The sequence below is a fragment of the Coregonus lavaretus genome (genome assembly GCF_964263955.1).
Source record: "Coregonus lavaretus genome assembly, chromosome: 29".
Classification (NCBI taxonomy): Eukaryota; Metazoa; Chordata; class Actinopteri; order Salmoniformes; family Salmonidae; genus Coregonus; species Coregonus lavaretus.
In genome coordinates this window covers 12,227,768-12,249,947 of record NC_140016.1, presented here as the reverse complement: position 1 = coordinate 12,249,947, position 22,180 = coordinate 12,227,768, and the positions used below count along the sequence as shown (strand labels likewise).

Below are 22,180 nucleotides of genomic sequence, written 5' to 3'. Positions count from 1 at the left end.
ACGTCGTCAGCCCGGTTCGGCCCGGTCCTGCCCGTACCTGCTCCCCGCACCAAGCCAGTGGTGCGCGTCGTCAGTCCGGCACGGCCTGTGCCTGTTCCACCGGTGCCTGGTCCGGCACCGGTCAGCTGCTCCACTCCGGAGCAAGAGCAATCCGCTCCACCGGTGTCCAGTCCAGCTCCGGCCAGCGGGGCCAGACCAGACCAGGGGCGCTACGGGGGGGTAGCGAGAGAGTGGTGGTCACGCCCGGAGCCGGATCCGCCTCCGAGGCGGAATGCCCACCCGGCCCCTCCCCTGTTGTGTTTGGTTGGCGCGGTCGCAGTCCGCGCCTTTGGGGGGGGGTACTGTCACGCCCTGGCTCTGGGGACTATTATATGTTGAGCCAGGGTGTGTAGGTTTCATTGTTTAGTTGTTCTAGTTTGTGTATATCTATGTTGGCCAGGGTGGTTCCCAATCAGAGGCAGCTGTAGCTTGTTGTCTCTGAATGGGGACCATACTTGGGCAGCCTGTTTGGCACTGTTATTTTGTGGGATCTTGTTCCGGAAGGTTTGTGTTCAACCCAGGACTTCACGTATCGTTTGTTTTGTTGTTTTGGTTCGTGTTGTACATTTAATAAAGTATGTACGCATATCACGCTGCGCCTTGGTCCGCTTCATCTAACGACGATCGTGACAACACCTGTCCACACACTCAATCAAACAGTCTCCAACCTCTCCACAATGGCCAAGACCAGAGAGCTGTGTAAGGACATCAGGGATAAAATTGTAGACCTGCACAAGGCTGGGATGGGCTACAGGACAATAGGCAAGCAGCTTGGTGAGAAGGCAACAACTGTTGGCGCAATTATTAGAAAATGGAAGAAGTTCAAGATGACGGTCAATCACCCTCGTTCTGGGGCTCCATGCAAGATCTCACCTCTTGGGGCATCAATGATCATGAGGAAGGTGAGGGATCAGCCCAGAACTACACGGCAGGACCTGGTCAATGACCTGAAGAGAGCTGGGACCACAGTCTCAAAGAAAACCATTAGTAACACACTACGCCGTCATGGATTAAAATCCTGCAGCGCACGCAAGGTCCAGACCCGTCTGAAGTTTGCCAATGACCATCTGGATGATCCAGAGGAGGAATGGAAGAAGGTCATGTGGTCTGATGAGACAAAAATAGAGCTTTTTGGTCTAAACTCCACTCGCCGTGTTTGGAGGAAGAAGAAGGATGAGTACAACCCCAAGAACACCATCCCAACCGTGAAGCATGGAGGTGGAAACATCATTCTTTGGGGATGCTTTTCTGCAAAGGGGACAGGACGACTGCACCATATTGAGGGGAGGATGGATGGGGCCATGTATCGCGAGATCTTGGCCAACAACCTCCTTCCCTCAGTAAGAGCATTGAAGATGGGTCGTGGCTGGGTCTTCCAGCATGACAACGACCCGAAACACACAGCCAGGGCAACTAAGGAGTGGCTCCGTAAGAAGCATGTCAAGGTCCTGGAGTGGCCTAGCCAGTCTCCAGACCTGAACCCAATAGAAATTCTTTGGAGGGAGCTGAAAATCCGTATTGCCCAGCGACAGCCCCGAAACCTGAAGGATCTGGAGAAGGTCTGTATGGAGGAGTGGGCCAAAATCCCTGCTGCAGTGTGTGCAAACCTGGTCAAGACCTACAGGAAACGTATGATCTCTGTAATTGCAAACAAAGGTTTCTGTACCAAAAATTAAATTCTGCTTTTCTGATGTATCAAATACTTATGTCAAGCAATAAAATGAAAATTAATTACTTAAAAATCATACAATGTGATTTTCTGGATTTTTGTTTTAGATTCCGTCTCTCACAGTTGAAGTGTACCTATGATAAAAATTACAGACCTCTACATGCTTTGTAAGTAGGAAAACCTGCAAAATCAGCAGTGTATCAAATACTTGTTCTCCCCACTGTAGATACTTTTGTACCTGTTTCCTCCAGCATCTTCACAAGGTCCTTTGCTGTTGTTCTGGGATTGATTTGCACTTTTCGCACCAAAGCTTCTAAAGCCATGACATCATTTTCTGGAATTTTCCAAGCTGTTTAAAGGCACAGTGAACTTAGTGTATGTAAACTTTTGATCCACTGTAATTGTGATACAGTGAATTATAAGTGAAATAATCTTTCTGTAAACAATTGTTGGAAAAATTACTTGTGTCATGCACAAACTACATGTCCTAACCGACTTTCCAAAACTATAGTTTGTTAACAAGACATTTGTGGAGTGGTTGAAAAACTATTTTGAATGACTCCAAATGACACCTAAGTGTATGTAAACTTCCGACTTCAACTGTATGTGTGCCTTCAGAGAATATTCACACCCCGGGACTTTTTCCACATTTTGTTGTGTTACAAAGTGGAATTAAAATGGAATACTCTTAGACCACTGCGCTACTCGGGGTCTAAGGCACTGCATCGCAGTGCTAGCTGTGCCACTAGAGATCCTGGTTTGAATCCAGGCTCTGTCGTAGCCGGCCGCGACCGGGAGACCCATGGGGCGGCGCACAATTGGCCCAGCGTCGTCCAGGGTAGGGGAGGGAATGGCCGGCAGGGATGTAGCCCAGTTGGTAGAGCATTGCGTTTGCAACGCCAGGGTTGTGTGTTCGATTCCCACTGGGGGCCAGTATGAAAAATTAAATAATGTATGCACTCACTGTAAGTCGCTCTGGATAAGAGCGTCTGCTAAATGACTAAAATGTCAATGTAAATTTAATTGTCATTTTTGGTCAACGATCTACACAAAATACTTGAATGTCAAAGTGGAAGAAAAATGCAGAAATCTAAAATTAATTAAATACATTGCCGTGAAAAAGTATTTGCACCCTTTCTGATTTTCTCTATTTGTGAAAATGTTTGATACTGTATGTTATCAAATCTTAAATCAAAACCTAATATTAGATGAAGGCAACCTGAGTTTACAAATAACTAACAAAAATGTTACTTATTTTATCTATTGAATTAACAAAGTTATGCAACACCCAATTCCCCTGTGTGAAAAAGTAATTGCCCCCTTACACTTAGCTTCAATGACTGCAACCATATGCTTCCTATAGTTGTTGATCAGTCTCGCACATCCCTGTGGAGGAATTTTGACCCACTCTTGCATACAGAACTGCTTTAACTCAGCAACATTTCTGGGTTTTCAAGCATGAACTGCTCGTTTCAAGTCCTGCCACAACATCTCAATTGGTATTAGGTCTGGACTTTGACTAGGCCGTTCCAAAACATCAAATTTGTTGCTTTTTAGCCATTTTGATTGTGTGTTTTGGATCATTGTCTTGTTGCATGAACCAGCTGCGCTTCAGCTTCAGCTCACAGACGGATGGCCTGACATTCTCCTGTAGAATTCTCTGATACAGAGCAGAATTAATGGTTCCTTCTATTAAGGCAAGTCATCCAGGTCCTGAGGCAGCAAAGCATCCCCAAACCATTACATTTACGTCATTTAGCAGACGCTCTTATCCAGAGTGACTTACAGTTAGTGAGTGCATACATTATTATTATTTTTTATTTTTTTCATACCCCCCGTGGGAATCGAACCCACAACCCTGGCGTTGCAAACGCCATGCTCTACCAACTGAGCTACATCCCTGCCAGCCATTCCCTCCCCTACCCTGGACGACTTGTGCGCCGCACCATGGGTCTCCCGGTCACGGCCGGCTACGACAGAGCCTGGATTCGAACCAGGATCTCTAGTGGCACATCTCTTAGACCACTGCGCCACTCGGTAGGCCATCACACTACCACCACCATGCTTGACCGTTGGTATCAGGTTCTTACTGTGGAATGCAATGTTTGGTTTTCGCAAGGCAAAATGGGACCCATGTCGTCCAAAAAGTTGACTCAAGCTTGTCAAAAAGACTTTTGGAAGAATGTTCTAAATCAAATCAAAAATCAAATCAAATTGTATTTGTCACATGCGCCAAATTCAACCTTACAGTGAAATGCTTACTTACAAGCCCTTAACCAACAATGCAGTTTTACGAAAAATAAGTGTTAAGAAAGTATTTACTAAATAAACTGAAGTAAAAAATAACAAATAGAGAAATAACAAATAATTAAAGAGCACCAATAATTAAAGAGCACCAATAATTATATTATTATTATTATATTATTATATTATTAATAAAATAACAGTAACGAGGCTATATACAGGGGGTATGCATACAGAGTGAATGTACGGGGTCACAGGTTAGTCGAGGTAATTGCGGTAATATGTACATGTAGGTAGAGGTAAAGTGACTGCATAGATAATAAACAGAGAGTAGCAGCAGTGTACCATTTGATTAGCTGTTCAGGAGTCTTATGGCTTGGGGTTAGAAGCTGTTAAGAAGCCTTTTGGACCTAGACTTGGCGCTCCAGTACCGCTTGCCGTACGGTAGCAGAGAGAACAGGCTATGACTAGGGTGGCTGGCGTCTTTGGCAATTTTTAGGGCCTTCCTCTGACACCGCCTGGTATAGAGGTCCTGGATGGCAGCAAGCTTGGCCCCAGTGATGTACTGGGCCGTACGCACTACCCTCTGTAGTGCCTTGCGGTCGGAGGCAGAGCAGTTGCCATACCAGGCGGTGATGCAACCAGTCAGGATGCTCTCGATGGTGCAGCTGTATAACTATTTGAGGATCTGGGGACCCATGCCAAATCTTTTCAGTCTCCTGAGGGGGACTTCTATGGACAGATGATTCAAAAGTGTAACTTTTTGGATGACATATGTCCCATGATATAAGTATGAAATTGTTGTGGTATTTGTTCACTCAGGTTCCCTTTATCTAATATTAGGTTTTGGTTGGACATCTGATAACTTTCAGTATAAAAAATATAATAAGTAGAGAAAATTAGAAAGGGGTAAATACTTTTTCAAGGCACTGTAAGTATTCACCCCCCTGAGACAATGCATGTTAGAAACACCTTTGGCAGTGATTACAGCTGTGAGTCTTTTTGGTTAAGTCTCTAAGAGCTTTGCACACCTGGATTATACAATACTCAGGAACATTCAAGGTCGTCTTGTTAAGCAACTCCAGTGTTTATTTGGCCTTGTGTTTTAGGTTATTGTCCTGCTGTAAGGTGAATTCGTCTCCCAGTGTTTGTTGGAAAGAAGACTGAACCAGGCTCTCCTCTAGTATTTTGTCTGTGCTTAGCTGTATTCTGTCTCTGTTTATACAACAACAACAAAAAATCCCTAGTCCTTGCCAATTACATGCATACCCATAACAAGATGCAGCCACCACCATGCTTGAAAATATGGAGAGTGGTACCCAGTGATGTGTTGTATTGGATTTGCCCCAAACATATAACGCTTAGTATTCAGGACCAAAAGTTCATTTTTTTTGCCACATTTTTTGCATTATTACTTAAGTGCCTTGTTGCAAACAGTATACCTGTTTTTGTATTTTTTTTCTGTACATGCTTCTTTCTTTTCACTCTGTCATTTAGGTTAGTATTGTGGAGTAATTACAATGTTGTTGATCCATCCTCAGTTTTCTCATTTCACAACCATTAAACTGTTTTAAAATCACCATTAGCCTCATGGTGAAATCCCTGAGCAGTTTCCTTCCTCTCCGGCAACTGAGTTAGGAAGGACACCTATATCTTTGTAGTGACTGGGTGTATTGATACACCATCCAAAGTGTAATTAATAACTTCACCATGCTCAAAGGGATATTCAATGTCTGCTTTTTGTATTTTTTACCCATCTACCAATAGCTTCCCTTCTTTGAGAGGCATTGAAAAACCTCCCTGGTCTTTGTGGTTGAATCTGTGTTTGAAATTGATTACTCGATTGAGGAACCTTACAGATAATTGTATGTGTGGGGTACAGAGATGATGTAGTCATTCAAAAGTCATGTTAAACACTATTATTGCATACAGAATGAGTCCATGCAACTTATTATGTGACTTGTTAAGCACGTTTTTTGTCCTGAACTTATTTAAGCTTGCCTTAATAAAGGGTTTGAATACTTATTGACTCAAGACATTACATTTTTTCATTTTTTATTAATTTCACTTTGACATTATATGGGGTATTGTGTATAGGCCAGTGACAAACAATCTAAACTTAATGCATTTTAAATTCAGGCTGTAACACAACAACATTTTGAAAAAGTCAAGGTGTGTGAATACTTTCTGAAGGCACTAGATATATGTATGCATGTACTTCCCTCCTCCTCCCCCACCTTCCCAGCTGTTCTCCTGGTCGCATTACAAATGAGATGTTGAAAAGCAATCCCGGGACCGGAAACAGCTCTCCTTGTTTTCTTTTGGATTTTGCGTGTCAGTTTGTGTTGGGGCCTGCACCCCTAAGCAGATGTATATGTGTCAGATGTCAGAGAGACAGAGAGGAGAGGGCTCCCCCAGCAGAGAGAGGAGAGGGCTCCCCCAGCAGAGAGAGAGAGAGGAGAGGAGAGGGCTCCCCCAGCAGAGAGAGGAGAGGAGAGGGCTCCCCCAGCAGAGAGAGGAGAGGAGAGGGCTCCCCCAGCAGAGAGAGGAGAGGAGAGGGCTCCCCCAGCAGAGAGAGGAGAGGAGAGGAGAGGGCTCCCCCAGCAGAGAAAGGAGAGGAGAGGGCTCCCCCAGCAGAGAGAGGAGAGGGCTCCCCCAGCAGAGAGAGGAGAGGGCTCCCCCAGCAGAGAGAGGAGAGGGCTCCCCCAACAGAGAGGAGAGGGCTCCCCCAGCAGAGAGAGGAGAGGAGAGGGCTCCCCCAGCAGAGAGAGGAGAGGAGAGGAGAGGGCTCCCCCAGCAGAGAGAGGAGAGGAGAGGGCTCCCCCAGCAGAGAGAGGAGAGGAGAGGGCTCCCCCAGCAGAGAGAGGAGAGGGCTCCCCCAGCAGAGAGAGGAGAGGGCTCCCCCAGCAGAGAGAGGAGAGGGCTCCCCCAGCAGAGAGAGGAGAGGGCTCCCCCAGCAGAGAGACAGGGAGGAGAGGGCTCCCCCAGCAGAGAGAGGAGAGGAGAGGAGAGGGCTCCCCCAGCAGAGAGAGGAGAGGGCTCCCCCAGCAGAGAGAGGAGAGGGCTCCCCCAGCAGAGAGAGGAGAGGGCTCCCCCAACAGAGAGGAGAGGGCTCCCCCAGCAGAGAGAGGAGAGGGCTCCCCCAGCAGAGAGAGGAGAGGGCTCCCCCAGCAGAGAGACAGGGAGGAGAGGGCTCCCCCAGCAGAGAGGAGAGGGCTCCCCCAGCAGAGAGACAGGGAGGAGAGGGCTCCCCCAGCAGAGAGAGGAGAGGAGAGGAGAGGGCTCCCCCAGCAGAGAGAGGAGAGGGCTCCCCCAGCAGAGAGAGGAGAGGGCTCCCCCAGCAGAGAGAGGAGAGGGCTCCCCCAGCAGAGAGAGGAGAGGGCTCCCCCAGCAGAGAGAGGAGAGGGCTCCCCCAGCAGAGAGAGGAGAGGGCTCCCCCAACAGAGAGGAGAGGGCTCCCCCAGCAGAGAGAGGAGAGGGCTCCCCCAGCAGAGAGAGGAGAGGGCTCCCCCAGCAGAGAGAGGAGAGGGCTCCCCCAGCAGAGAGACAGGGAGGAGAGGGCTCCCCCAGCAGAGAGGAGAGGGCTCCCCCAGCAGAGATACAGAGAGGAGAGGGCTCCCCCAGCAGAAAGAGAGATGCCTTTCTGGGACCTAAACAAAACTGACGGATGGCAGTCATACTGTGTCCACCAGTGGTTTTATAACCTCTCCTCGGAGACCCCCAGACATTTCACCATTTTGTTGTGATGCTGGACTAGCTCACCTAATTCACCTATTCAAGGTTTTGATGATTTGTTGACAAGTTGAATCAGGTGTGCTGGCTCTGGAATAGTTAAACTACATGGAACGGCTGGGGGTCCCAGAGGAGAGGTTTGGAAACCCCTGCTCTACACTACTTTTCTAAGTGTCCATTGACGTGTGCCTTGCGTCCCAAATGGCACCCTATTCCCTACATAGTGCAATACTTTTGACCAGAGCCATGTAGGGAATAGGGTACCATTTGCACTATGTAGGGAATAGGGTACCATTTGGGTCGCAGCCATAGACTGAGTCAGCTTTGGATAAAAGCGTCTGCTAAATGGCATATTATTATTATTATTATTATTATTATTTCTCTCATTTCGCTGCATGCCGCTGTTTGTTCAGAGTTTTGGGACTAACCCAGTGGCCCCCTGCGCTCTTTCTAAACAGCCTGAACCAATCAGCCTCCACAGGCATTTCCTTTGGTGCTGGCGTGAAAGGTCAGCTGTATATCCTAAAAAACAACAATAACAGCCACTGAGAGGCCATAAGCCCAGCTGATGTATGTCTGAATGACATCACAGAACCCCCCATAAGCCCAGCTGATGTATGTCTGAATGACATCACAGAGCCCCCCACCAGAGTGGACTGACAATGGTTCTGTGGTGTTCTTGCCCGTAGCCACACAGAGAATGAAAAGCATAGCACACACACACACACGGCTTGTTCATTAAGGCAGCTGTCAGAGTGGAATCCACACTGCAGTTGGAATGTGTAAGGAGTGTGGGAGTTGTGGGGTGGTTTGAAAGTTGGGAATTTGAAGGCTTTAGCAACTGAGGACCTTGTGTTGCTTGGGCTGTTAGCTGCAGTGTTGTGGGTTTTTCAAGGATGTAGTTGGGACACAGACCCAGCCAAACCCATAGGCTCCAGTCGGGAATTCTGAACCACCTGACTGACTGGTCCAGGCACAGAATTCAGTGGAGAAGCTTTTTGGTGTCATGGTGGCTGTCTGGAGTGAATAGGCTTGCACCTGTGGGATTCCTCATCTGTTGCTGCCTCATGTCTCTCCCCCAGTCCCGTGGTGGATCAGGCCTGTTAAAAGGACCATGTGATATGACCATGGCTCACTATGAACAGCTGTCTTTTCCCCCAGTTATAAATCCGTTGTCTGCTGGAGGTCTCACTGTTTCACGGTGTTGTTCTCACAGTTGGTTTGTCTTTAAGCTTAGAGCAACGCCATCTATTGCCTCCCCCAGTCTTCCTCAATAGGATTTGAATGGGCCTGAATAATGTGGGTGTGTTTCTCAAAGACTGTAAAGTGAGAGACGCAAGCAGATCCTCTACAAGGTATTTAAACTCTCCTCCCCCATTTCCTCTCTCTGTGTCTGTCTTTCTGTCTCTTCAGTATTGAATTCCACCACCATCACCCTCAGGTTGTGCAGAAGTCAAAACTTGAGTGCTAGCTGTGATTATTTTCTGTGCACAAAGTTACACGAGCACAATGTTGAAGTACTCTATTAACCAAATATAATCCTCATATTTTGGCTCCAAGTTTTCACCCGTTATCACACAGATTTATGTCAGAGTCTAAATTAGCTCTATTCTTCAGGGTCCCTATTTCAAAATACACTATATTAGCAGGACCTCTAAGTATTTTTTCTGGCCAGCTCCCCTGGGTTTTAAGAATGTAACTTTGAGAAGGGGAGAGCTGGGGCTTAGAGAGGGGTCGTCGTCTCTCTGAGTGACCCCTGTGTGACATCAGCCGAGGGGGAAACGAACCTGAGGCCGTGGTTAACAGATCGCCACTCCGACGGGCCGTGGTGAACAGATTGACGGGCCGTGGTGAACAGATTGACGGGCCGTGGTGAACAGATCGCCACTCCGACGGGCCGTGGTGAACAGATCGCCACTCCGCCGAGGCCTCGGTGAACGCCACTCCTCTGGGGATGAAACTCAGCCTCCACTGACAGGTACAAGTGGCACGATGACTGATTCATTTGTTTGCACCGTGAGTGCCTCGGCATGTCAATGGTCACTTTGTGCGCCCCGGACCTGGCTCAGCCCCTGCCTATGAGTCATGGCATTCATGTCTAGTGGCGCCAATCCACACTGGCCCTCAACACACAGTCACACACCAAAGGGTGTGTGCCAAATACTGCCATCATCTGATGAGCTCAACTATTCCAAATGTTTGTGACCTCATATTGTGTACATCACTTCTCTGTCGTAACCTTTTTTCTTCTAAATGACATGTTGTCGATGCTTTCAATGTCGATTTCAGCTGACTGTTACTCTTCATAGTTTGTGTGTACGCCTCATTATGATGTCAGTGATGAGAAAGGGAGAATGCCATCACAGAATGACACCCCTCAGTGCTTGTCTCTGTCCGTAGGTACACATAATTTTAGTGTTTCCCTGAGGAACAGAGTTAGCCTCATTGTCAGGGCCAGGTTGCCCGGCACTCATTTGACTGGAGATTTTGAATGAAACCTCTTCTGACAGAGACCTGCGCAGAACAAATTTAGTTAGTCATGGCTGAGAGGAGGTGAGGAATGTGTGAGAGAGGCATGGGTCTGGGGTACATATGGGGGAGGGACCCAGTGGAGCAGAAACATGGAGGAGGATAAAGAGGAGGACACGTGGGAAAGAGAACAGGAAGCACATCTCCAAATTCTTACCAGTTTAAAAATTACAACCTGTATTTTATTGTGCATTTGAATTTAAGCGTTTTAAGTCATTTTTGGTGTATTCATTCACACATGAAAACACAACAATTTGAAATATAACTACCTCTAATGTAAGAGTATCCATATCTCTGACTTAATGACCTCAGACCTTTCCTGTCTTTATGATGGGTTTATGAACTTAGACCTCTGTTGTCTTTATGATGGATTTATGAACTCAGACCTCTGCTGTCTTTATGATGGCTTTATGAACTCAGACCTCTCCTGTCTTTATGATGGCTTTATGAACTCAGACCTCTCTCCTGTCTTCATGATGGCAAATGCAAAGCTCTTCTAGTCTAGTTGTCTAGACCTAAATCAGGAATTGACCTGTGATTATTGGATAGGTCCATGGCAGGTTCTGGTGTGGTGCTGTAGTCTAGTGGCCTATCAGAAGTGGGGCAGCTATGTACCTCTGATAAGCCCCAGGGGAAGTGTAATCCGGCCGGCTCAACCCAGGCCACTATCAGGCCTCTGGGGGCAGCTGCTGTTACATATTAACCTCCCTGATATCAAGCCTGTGTCTCTGAAGAGGGGCACACACACATGCACTCACACACACACACTCCGGCCTCGGACTGCCACTCACCTCCTCATCAACTGTAGGACACTCAATAACACTTATTTCATTATGGCAGATATCTTTGTTTTCACTCTTGCAGTGATTCAGTAGCATATACTGTATGTAAACGTATCGTGTAGAAGCTCCTGGACCCAGAAATAACTATATGTATGCGGAGCCATGTCATTGTGTTGACCGCAGGACAGCCACTGACCATTTAAAGCCCCCTGTTTTTCATCCTTTGGTGTGTGTGTTGGTCTGTTGGTGTGTGTGGAGCTCTCCTCAGAATATATGCCCAATACTCCTGCTCTGCCTTCCGTGTGCCTCTGCATGCTAGGCCGAGGCTGGAGAGGCACAATATTTGACTTATTTGTATGCTATTCTCAGCACAGTTACTCTTTGTGTCCTGTGAAGTCCTGTTACCTTAGCAAAATTAACAGGTCTCAGAGGTCAATAGTACAGGTTGGATAGGGTGAAATGATGCGGTCGTTTATCTCAGTCCTCAGACTTTGTACTGTTGATTTCTCTCTCTCTCTCTCAATTCAATTCATTTCAAAGTGCTTTATTGGCATGGGAAACATGTTTACATTGCCAAAGCAAGTGGAATAGATAATAAACAAAAGTGAAATAAACAATATAAAATGAACAGTAAACATTACACTCACAAAAGTTCCAAAGGAATAGAGACATTTCAAATGTCATATTATGGCTATATACAGTGTTGTAACGATGTGCAAATAGTTAAAGTGAAAATGGGAAAATAAATAAACATAAATATCGGTTGTATTTACCGTGGTGTTTGTTCTTCACTGGTTGCCCTTTTCTTGTGGCAACAGGTCACAAATATTGCTGCTGTGATGGCACACTGTAGTATTTCACCCAATAGATATGGGAGTTATCAAAATTGGATTTGTTTTCGAATTCTTTGTGGGTCTGTGTAATCTGTGGGAAATATCTGTCTCTAATATGGTCATACATTTGGCAGGAGGTTAGGAAGTGCAGCTCAGTTTCTACCTCATTTTGTGGGCAGTGTGCACATAGCCTGTCTTCTCTTGAGAGCCAGGTCTGCCTACGGCGGCCTTTCTCAATAGCAAGGCTATGCTCACTGAGTCTGTATGTACATAGTCAAAGCTTTCCTTAATTTTGGGCCAGTCACAGTGGTCAGGTATTCTCTCTCTCTCTCTCTCTCGGTCACTGGGCCCAGTGCTGCAGCTGGAGAGGGTGATGGGCTGCTACTCGTGGAGGGTCATTTTTAGCCACCCCCAGTGAAATACTGTGTAAAGCTCCATAGTGGCTATGTAATAGTAGTTGTGGCCTTTAACATACTTCCTGCCACAGCTGCCAGCTTCTCTCCCTCCTAAACCCAGGTCACAGGCCTGGGAATTATCTGCTAATTATTACATTTTTTTATTATCTGGATACTTGTCATTCAGGCTCAAGTTTTCTTCCACTGGATTCCAGTAAAAGTCTTAACTTGCAACATTTCTTAATTTTTGATCTGTTCTGTTCACTTGAAAAACGACAGGTGTGCTTGTAGATTTTGAACAAAACAAGTGGTAATTGGGGGCTCTGGAATACCTCCAGTTCTCAGTTCACTTACTGCCATTACTCAGAGCTACGATAATGGAGTTTGTACTGTGGTATTGAGATAGACCTGTGAGTGTCTGGGTGAAGTTCTGCTGCTTGTGGTTCTCATGATGACATGGCCAGGCTTTTTGTCCCTCTGAATCCATGGACACATGGCATCTTCTTTAAATCAAAATCTAATTGTATTTGTCACATGCATTGTAAACAACAGGTATAGACTAACAGTGAAATGCTTACTTACGGGCCCTTCCTAACAATGTAGAGAGAAAAAATGAGAAATAATAGAAAAATAATAACACGAGGAATAAATACACAATGAGTAACGATTTACTATATACACGGGGTACCAGTACCAGTCGATGTGCAGGGAGGGGTACGAGGTAGTTGAGGTAGATATGTACATATAGGTGGGGATAAAGTGACTAGGCAACAGGATAGATAATAGACAGTAGCAGCAGCGTATGTGATGAGTCAAAAGAGTTAGCCTATTTCCAAACCAGGCAGTTGGAACGTTCTTACTCAGACAGAACAATAATACATAGCTCAAACATCATTACAGGAAAAAGTGGTTGAGTGCTGCGTCACAGGAGCACTGATGTTTAATTTTGCCTGCCTGACACACTGTCACACGGACCTCCGATCTGCCCTGCTCCTGAAAACAGCAAGTGGAACTTTAAAGACTGTGCGCAATCTGCTGACTGGTCGGTGTGGAAACATGATCTGCTCAGTGCCCAACACCCCTCAGCTTTCCCAGAACCCTGTGCTGCTAACACTGAGGCCCTCCACCAGCCCAGAATTGCAGGGCTGCTAAAGAGAGAACGAGACACAGGCTGGATCTGTCTCTCCCCATCTCTACCTCTCTCCCCATCTCTCTCTACCTCTCTCCCCCCTTTCTCTCTCTCCTGCTCTCTCTCTCTCCCTTGCTCACTCCTCCGCTCTCATGTAACAAATATCAAGAGGACCAGAAGCACTGTAGGAACTACACCATGTTTGTTGATTAGAACTCTTTATTATTATTCATCTGGATTTCAGCAGGGTCTCTGAAAAATTCCTTTCAGATGAGTCAGTTCAGTAAAGGCGTGATTAGTCTTACTCTGAGGAAAGTGTGGCTATGCTTTAAGTTCACAGTTGTTAATGTAAACGTAACCACCTCCCAGCCCCAGGCCAGTGTTAACTGTCATGCTTTACCAATTGGGAGCAATTGACCTATTGACAGCGTTGGAAATGAGCAGTCTTTACCTGTGGAAAGGATAGGCGGTGCAGTCTGTCTAAATGTGTAGTCATCACTCTGCCCTGCCACCCAGGGCTATAGGGAAGGAGAGAGTAAAGAGGGAGATGGGCCTCTCAGGTGGTCTTCAGATATCTATGGGTGTGTGGAATAGAGAACATGTGTATTGTCTTTCCTATGAGCCGACTATTGTGGTGGGCCCTTCTGTTGGGAAACTAAATGTCTGAAATGTATTGTCCCACCATCGTTCCCTAGCCTTTATCTTGGCTTCATAGTGCACTATAGCCCGGGGCCCTGGTCAAAAGTAGTGCGCTATATTGGAATTCGGGTGCCATTTGGGATGCAGGCCATGACAGCCTGCTCTAATGAGAGGAAGGTTAAGAGACCAAACAGACCCAGTATGTTGCTGTTGGCTCTGCAGGGTGGCAAAATGAGAACCCACCAGAGCCCAGGGTGGCAACATGAGAACCCACCAGAGCCCAGGGTGGCAACATGAGAACCCACAAGAGCCCAGGGTGGCAACATGAGAAACCACAAGAGCCCAGAGCCCAGTGTGGCAACATGAGAACCCACCAGCCCCTCATTCCTCCCCGCCCCAGGGGAGGTTAGGGTTAGTGACCCAATCGGCTTTTCCCTTCGCACCTCTGTCGGCTTCTCTCTGCTTTCTCGGCCCACTTCAGCAGACAGTCACAATAATCTGGGAGCTCAAGGACCTTAAGGACTAAGGAGTTTGCATGTTATGCATTGCGTAAGCCCTGTGCCAGTGTTTCAAAGTATATGTGTGTATCTCTGAATAGTGGGAATTCTGGTGACTTAGAGATGGATTGAAAGTGTACAGGCTGATCTATACCTGTAGATGGAGTGCTGTGCTGTTGCCTAGGATACAAGCACTATTTTGCATCCCATGTCTACAGTCACCTAACACCATCCCAGTTGTCAAGTTGTTGGTGAAATCATCTCATGACCAGGTCCAACCCAGCTGGTTGGCTATTGCAAATGTAGGCCTATGTCCTACTTTTCCATACCACACACTGATCTTAAAAAATGCATTAATATTATGAATGTATTGCTGTTTTCAACAATGTATTTCAATCATGCAATTCATTCCCGTGTTGTTTTTCTATTAGATATAAAACCTTACCTGAATGATTTGCTTTAACCCTTGAGGTGCTTAGCCTATACGCTTGGTGTTAACCTATGGTCTAGGATGGTGTGGTAGGGTTAACCTATGGTCTAGGATGGTGTGGTAGGGTTAACCTATGGTCTAGGATGGTGTGGTAGGGTTAACCTATGGTCTAGGATGGTGTGGTAGGGTTAACCTATGATCTAGGATGATGTGGTAGGGTTAACCTATGGTCTAGGATGATGTGGTAGGGTTAACCTATGGTCTAGGATGATGTGGTAGGGTTAACCTATGGTCTATGATGATGTGGTAGGGTTAACCTATGGTCTAGGATGATGTGGTAGGGTTAACCTATGGTCTAGGATGGTGTGGTAGGGTTAACCTATGGTATAGGATGGTGTGGTAGGGTTAACCTATGGTCTAGGATGGTGTGGTAGGGTTAACCTATGGTATAGGATGATGTGGTAGGGTTAACCTATGATCTAGGATGGTGTGGTAGGGTTAACCTATGGTCTAGGTTGGTGTGGTAGGGTTAACCTATGGTCTAGGATGATGTGGTAGGGTTAACCTATGGTCTAGGATGATGTGGTAGGGTTAACCTATGGTCTAGGATGATGTGGTAGGGTTAACCTATGGTCTAGGATGTTGTGGTAGGGTTAACCTATGGTATAGGATGATGTGGTAGGGTTAACCTATGGTATAGGATGATGTGGTAGGGTTAACCTATGATCTAGGATGGTGTGGTAGGGTTAACCTATGATCTAGGATGGTGTGGTAGGGTTAACCTATGGTGTAGGATGGTGTGGTAGGATTAACCTATGGTCTAGGTGTGGTAGGACTATCAGTTATCACCAGGCTCACCCTGACCTCCTGAAGGCGAAGACTCTGGCACAGAGAACACATTATACCTAAGTCCTGCTTAAGAGTTCATAATCAAAAACATTCCTCAGATCCCAACTCCCATTCTCGAAGCTCAGGGTACAGGCGCATGCCAACAACAATGTTGTGCATTGGACTTCGATAGACCAAATGTCCCTATCTGACTCACTGGCCAATCGACAGTGTATCTGCGGTGGAATTCTTCCTCTTCCTTCGAGTCTATGATCAGAGCCTAGACTCTCCAGGATACAAGGATAGTCAGACCTCATTGACAATGTTAATCACCGCTGGTCAGCGGACAGAGCCGAAAGAGAGAGAGAGAATGATACTTTTGTTGGCCTTGCTTGGAATTCTGGCCTTCTCTTCTTTTCCTGTCATTAGTAGACATTCCAGACTCCCTCCGTACCTTAAGCCAGTATGTTGACTCCCTGAATACCTTAAGCCAGTATATTGACTCCCTCTATACCTTAAGCCAGTATGTTGACTCCCTCTATACCTTAAGCCAGTATTTTGACTCCCTCTATACCTTAATCCAGTATGTTGACTCCCTCTATACCTTAAGCCACCATGTTGATTCCCTCCGTAAATTTAAGCCAGTATGTTGACTCCCTCTATTCCTTAAGCCAGTATGTTGACTCCCTCTATACCTTAAGCCAATATGTTGACTCCCTCCATACCTTAAGTCAGTATGTTGACTCCCTCTATACCTTAAGCCAGTATGTTGACTCCCTCCATACCTTAAACCAGTATGTTGACTCCCTCCATACCTTAAACCAGTATGTTGACTCCCTCCATACCTTAAACCAGTATGTTGACTCCCTCCATACCTTAAGCCAGTATGTTGACTCCCTCTATACCTTAAGCCAGTATGTTGACTCCCTCCATACCTTAAACCAGTATGTTGACTCCCTCCATACCTTAAGGCAATATGTTGACTCCCTCTATACCTTAAGCCAGTATGTTGACTCCCTCTATACCTTAAGCCAGTATGTTGACTCCCTCTATACCTTAAGCCAGTATGCCGTAAAAGGGAATAAAGAGACATCGGAGTATGCGGCTTTAAGAGAGATCCTTAGACATGAGGTATATGGAAACACGCTGCCTCTTTAAGCTACACTATATATAAATATATAAAAGTATGTGGACACCCCTTCAAATTTGTGGAATCGGCTATTTCAGCACACCCGTTGCTGACAGGTGTATAAAATCGAGCACACGGCCATGCAATCTCCATAGACAAACATTGGCAGTAGAATGACCATAATGAAGAGCTCAGTGACTTTCAACGTGGCAGCGTCATAGGATGCCACCTTTCCCACAAGTCAGTTCGTCAAATTTCTGCCCTGCTAGAGCTTCCCCGATCAACTCTAAGTGCTGTTATTATGAAGTGAAAACGTCTAGTTGCAACAACGGCTCAGCCACTAAGTTGTAGGCCACACAAGCTCACAGAATGGGACTGCAGAATGCTGAAGCGCCTAGCGCGTAAAATCGTCTGTCCTCTGTTGCAACACTCACTACCGAGTTTCAAACTGCCTCTGGAAGCAACATCAGCACAATAACTGTTCGTCGGGAGCTTCATGAAATGGGTTTCCATGGCCGAGCAGCCGCACACAAGCCTAAGATCACCATGCGCAATGCCAGGCGTCGGCTGGAGTGGTGTAAAGCTCGCTGCCATTGGACTCTGGAGCAGTGGAAACGTGCTCTCTGGAGTGATGAATCACACTTCACCATCCGGCAGTACGAAGGACGAATCTGGGTTTGGCGGATGCCAGGAGAACGCTACCTGCCCAAATGCAAAGTGCCAACTGTAAAGTTCGGTGGAGGAGGAATAATGGTCTGGGGCTGTTTTTCATGGTTTGGGCTAGGCCCCTTAGTTCCAGTGAAGGGTAACCTTAACGCTACAGCATACAATGACATTCTAGAAAATTATGTGCTTCCAACTTTGTGGCAACAGTTTGGGGAAGGCCCTTTCCTGTTTCAGCATGACAATGCCCCCGTCCGTGCACAAAGCGAGGTCAATACAGAAATGGTTTGTCAAGATCGGTGTGGAAGAACTTGACTGGCCTGGACAGAGCCCTGAACTCAACTCCATCGAACACCTTTGGGATAAATTGGAGCGCCGACTGCAAGCCAGGCCTAATCGCCCAACATCAGTGCCCGACCTCACTAATGCTCTTGTGGTTGAATGGAAGCAAGTCCCTGCAGCATCGTTCCAACATCTAGTAGAAAGCCTTCCCAGAAGAGTGGAGGCTGTTATAGCAGCAAAAGTGGGACCAACTTCATATTAATGCCCATGATTTTGGAATGAGATGTTCGACGAGCCGTGTACTTTAGATCCCCCAAGTGGAGCCAGCAGCTGCAGCATAGGTTAAGGCATTTAGTTTGAAATGGACAAAACAGATTGTGTTTTAAAAGGTCCAGCCTGCAATTTCCTCTCCCCACAATTCCCTCTGCTCCCCTCACACAACTCTCTCTCTCTCTCTCTCTCTCTCTCTCTCTCTCTCTCTCTCTCTCTCTCTCTCTCTCTCCTCCCTCTCCCTTTCCCCCTCTCTCTCGCTCTCTCTCTCTCTGATGCGCACACACACACACATACATAAACACACACACACAAAGCAACAGTGACCTGCACTCACACTGACAGACAATCTCATGAAAAAAACATGTTCTTTGGTCGTTTCTGTTTCATTCCTCCAGAGAGAGGTTAAACAGTATTTGACTCCAGGCCAGTCGTCCCTCCAACGTCAAGGAAAGCTCCTCAGAGAGGTGTCTGTTGTATGTTCAATTCATCACTCTGGCCTAAAGAGAAGGGGAGAGGAGTGAAAAGCAGGAGGTTAACTGGTGAGAGTGTGTGGGGCTGCAGTCTGGGTTGTGCTCCTGTGATCTCTGGAAGGTGCGGTGGTGTGGTGTGGTTCTGTTGGACCCCCGAGCCTTTCGGTGTGAGGAGCAGTTATGGGACCTGAATCCTGGGCTTTCTCTCAAACGGAAGGCACAGAGCAGTACAGCTGTAAATCACCACGGAGAGAGAGAAGGAGAGGTAGAGAGAGAGAGGGCGTTTAGGTCTACAGGCTTCCAGAGAGAATGAGATTCCAATCTTTGAGAAAGTCTGACCAGGAAGGTTTTACTAAAGGTTTCAGCTCCTGATGAGAAAGTCTGACCAGGAAGGTTTTACTAAAGGTTTCAGCTCCTGATGAGAAAGTCTGACCAGGAAGGTTTTACTAAAGGTTTCAGCTCCTGATGAGAAAGTCTGACCAGGAAGGTTTTACTAAAGGTTTCAGCTCCTGATGAGAAAGTCTGACCAGGATGGTTTTACTAAAGGTTTCAGCTCCTGATGAGAAAACCAGTAACAGTGAAGCGGGTGGATAAAGAGTGGTCCAGTGAATTCCTCACTGTGACTCATTTATTTTTCACATTTTCAACCTCCATCCATTAAAGTGTTGGTTCTCGCGTTCTCCTGTGAAAACAGTGATGTGCCACCATCTTCGTAAGACTGCCCCCTCTAAATATCTTCCCCATTGGGTACAGATGTCTATTCCACGTTGGTTTAATGTAATTTCATTAAAATGAAACAATGTTGATTCAACCAGTGTGTGACCAGTGGGTCCATACTGCTCTCTAGAATTATTCACCATGATTCCCATCTCTGTAAAATGATTGGCTGAAACAGATTTGAGGATGAATGGACATGATAGACAGACATTGTTTGAGTGAGAACGGCAAAACCTTTCAACTACAAGCCAAAAATGCTTCTCTAACGACCAATCAAATATAATTCATGCCAACCTCTAAATGGCTGCGTATCTATGTTTTCATCACAGGCTCAATCGAACTGCATTTCATGCAAGTCATGTTAATCAAATCTGGAATTAGCTTTACGCTAACGTGCATTAGCATGACTCACAGCATGGTGGAGGGAAGGATTTCTGGCTGGTGTAACTCAGGGGGGCACCTTAGCTTTAACCCTGGAATAATCACTAACCAAGGAGCACATTGTAGTGATAGGGGCACACACGCACAACCACACACCACCACACACACACACACAACCACACACCACACACACACACACACACACACACACACACACACACACTACCAAACACACACACTACCATACACACACACACACACTAACCCACACACACACACACACACACACAACCATACACACACATACACACAACCACATTCACACACACACACACACAGTAGTAAGACCAGTACACAAACAACCCAGTGAATCTGTCCAACCACAGCCCGGTAGCTGAGGAGTAAGGAGGGAGATGTGGCCAGCTGACAAGGGACGGCGGTTACCATTTCCCACAGACATAAACAGTGACACTATCACACAGCCTCCAGACTGCCTCCAGGGAGTGGGCCGTGTACTGTAGTGTGTGGGCTGGAGAAGCCAGCACTAAAGCCTCGCTCCACACATCAACACATCACAGCACACCCCTATGGATGGCTAACACTAAATACATGAAACACTAGTTGTACTGTAGTCAGACATTTAGCATTTTTAGCATTTTTCCTCACAAATGTATATCACTTTGGCAATTGGAAGGGCTGACTTTGTACGAGGGGTTGAAGATGTGCAAGTTACAAGGCAGTAAAGATGTGTTAACCTCTGGTGCCCAGGGACTGAACCCGGTGGAAATGTGATGTGATTTATGCAGAAAGATAGGATTCAAACAGACGTGCTGCTCACAGGGGACTGTTCTAGATGTGCTGCTCACAGAGGACTGTTCTAGACGTGCTGCTCACAGGGGACTGTTCTAGACGTGCTGCTCACAGGGGACTGTTCTAGATGTGCTGCTCACAGAGGACTGTTCTAGACGTGCTGCTCACAGGGGACTGTTCTAGACGTGCTGCTCACAGGGGACTGTTCTAGACATGCTGCTCACAGGGGACTGTTCTAGACGTGCTGCTCACAGGGGACTGTTCTAGACATGCTGCTCACAGAGGACTGTTCTAGACGTGCTGCTCACAGAGGACTGTTCTAGACGTGCTGCTCACAGGGGACTGTTCTAGACATGCTGCTCACAGAGGACTGTTCTAGACGTGCTGCTCACAGAGGACTGTTCTAGACGTGCTGCTCACAGGGGACTGTTCTAGACTGCTGGGCTCCATGTCCAACATGTATTTAACAGGAGAGGATGGAGATGGAACTGAAGACCACAGATCCTTTCTGTGTTTTCTTTCTCTGTCTGCCTTTCTCCCACTCTCTGACACATTCTCTCTCCCTCGTTAAATCACCCCCTCTAATTCCCCCTATCTCCACTCCACCTTTCATTTAAGGTTGATGTACGGTTGATGTAAGGTTGATGTAAGGTTGATGTACGGTTGATGTAAGGTTGATGTAAGGTTGATGTACGGTTGATGTAAGATTGATGTAAGGTTGATATAAGGTTGATGTAAGGTTGATGTAATCTCAGTTCAGATTATAGTCAGTACAAGGCTCAGCATTGTTCTGTTCTGTATGGCAGACTATCTTTACCTGAAGTAGCAGACATTGTAGCTGATTGATTCAGTTGTCTGTAATCTACTTGATGTCCCATTATAACACTGTTACGTCTCCCTCTCTTGTCCTAGGCCCTCCCCGCGTGGCAGAGAAGATCGCCCACCGGCAGACGGTGCGGATCGGGCGCACCATGAAGCTGCAGTGCCCCGTGGAGGGCGACCCTCCACCCCTCATCATGTGGACAAAGGACGGCCGCAACATCCACAGCGGCTGGATGCGCTTCCGGGTGCTGCGGCAGGCGCTGCGCATCAAAGACGTGGAGGCCGAAGACGCAGGCACCTTCATCTGCAAGGCCACCAATGGCTTCGGCAGCGTCAACATCAACTACACCCTCATCGTCGTCGGTGAGTCCCCTCCCCCCTCCCATCCACCTTGCCGGGTTCCAGATCTGTTTACTGTCTTGGGGTGTGACAATGAAAAACAGCACAAACATACCTGAAACCAGGGTATCCACTTACACAGTCAGTACAGTATCTCCTCCTCTCCCTGGACGGGAGCCAAGTAGATCTAATATGTGTTATGATTTTACACGGCTGCTCTACCACTGGTTGGTTGGTTAGTGGTTCTCCTCATATCATTCTAATCAGTGGAATGGCTCCTTGTCCTAACAGCCAGCAACATTCATTCATTCATGTTGTTAGAGAATCACCACCACCACCCTGACGCCAGGCCAGAAACCAGTGAACTTGACTTGAACTTGGACAATAAGACACAGAAATAAGGAATAACCCTACTACTCTTCTCCTCTTTGGTTCTCTGTGACCCCAACCACCCCCCACCCACCCAGGCCTGTCTATGAGTGGTACCTGCCTGTGTTCAGGTGTGATGGTTATAAGCCATGTCATGTCTGAGGAGAGAAGAGAATGTT

At 46.8% G+C, this 22,180-nt stretch overlaps 1 protein-coding gene across 1 annotated transcript in view; it reads left to right on the top strand.

Annotated features, from left to right (window-relative positions):
* LOC311104651 (fibroblast growth factor receptor-like 1) overlaps window positions 1–22,180 on the top strand; it is a 69,933-nt gene that overhangs the window by 10,191 nt on the left and 37,562 nt on the right. Inside the window, exon 3 of the mRNA XM_084146515.1 lies at window positions 21,384–21,656. Within this exon, the coding sequence (XP_084002641.1) occupies window positions 21,384–21,656 (273 nt within the window). The remainder of the gene's footprint in view (window positions 1–21,383; window positions 21,657–22,180) is intronic.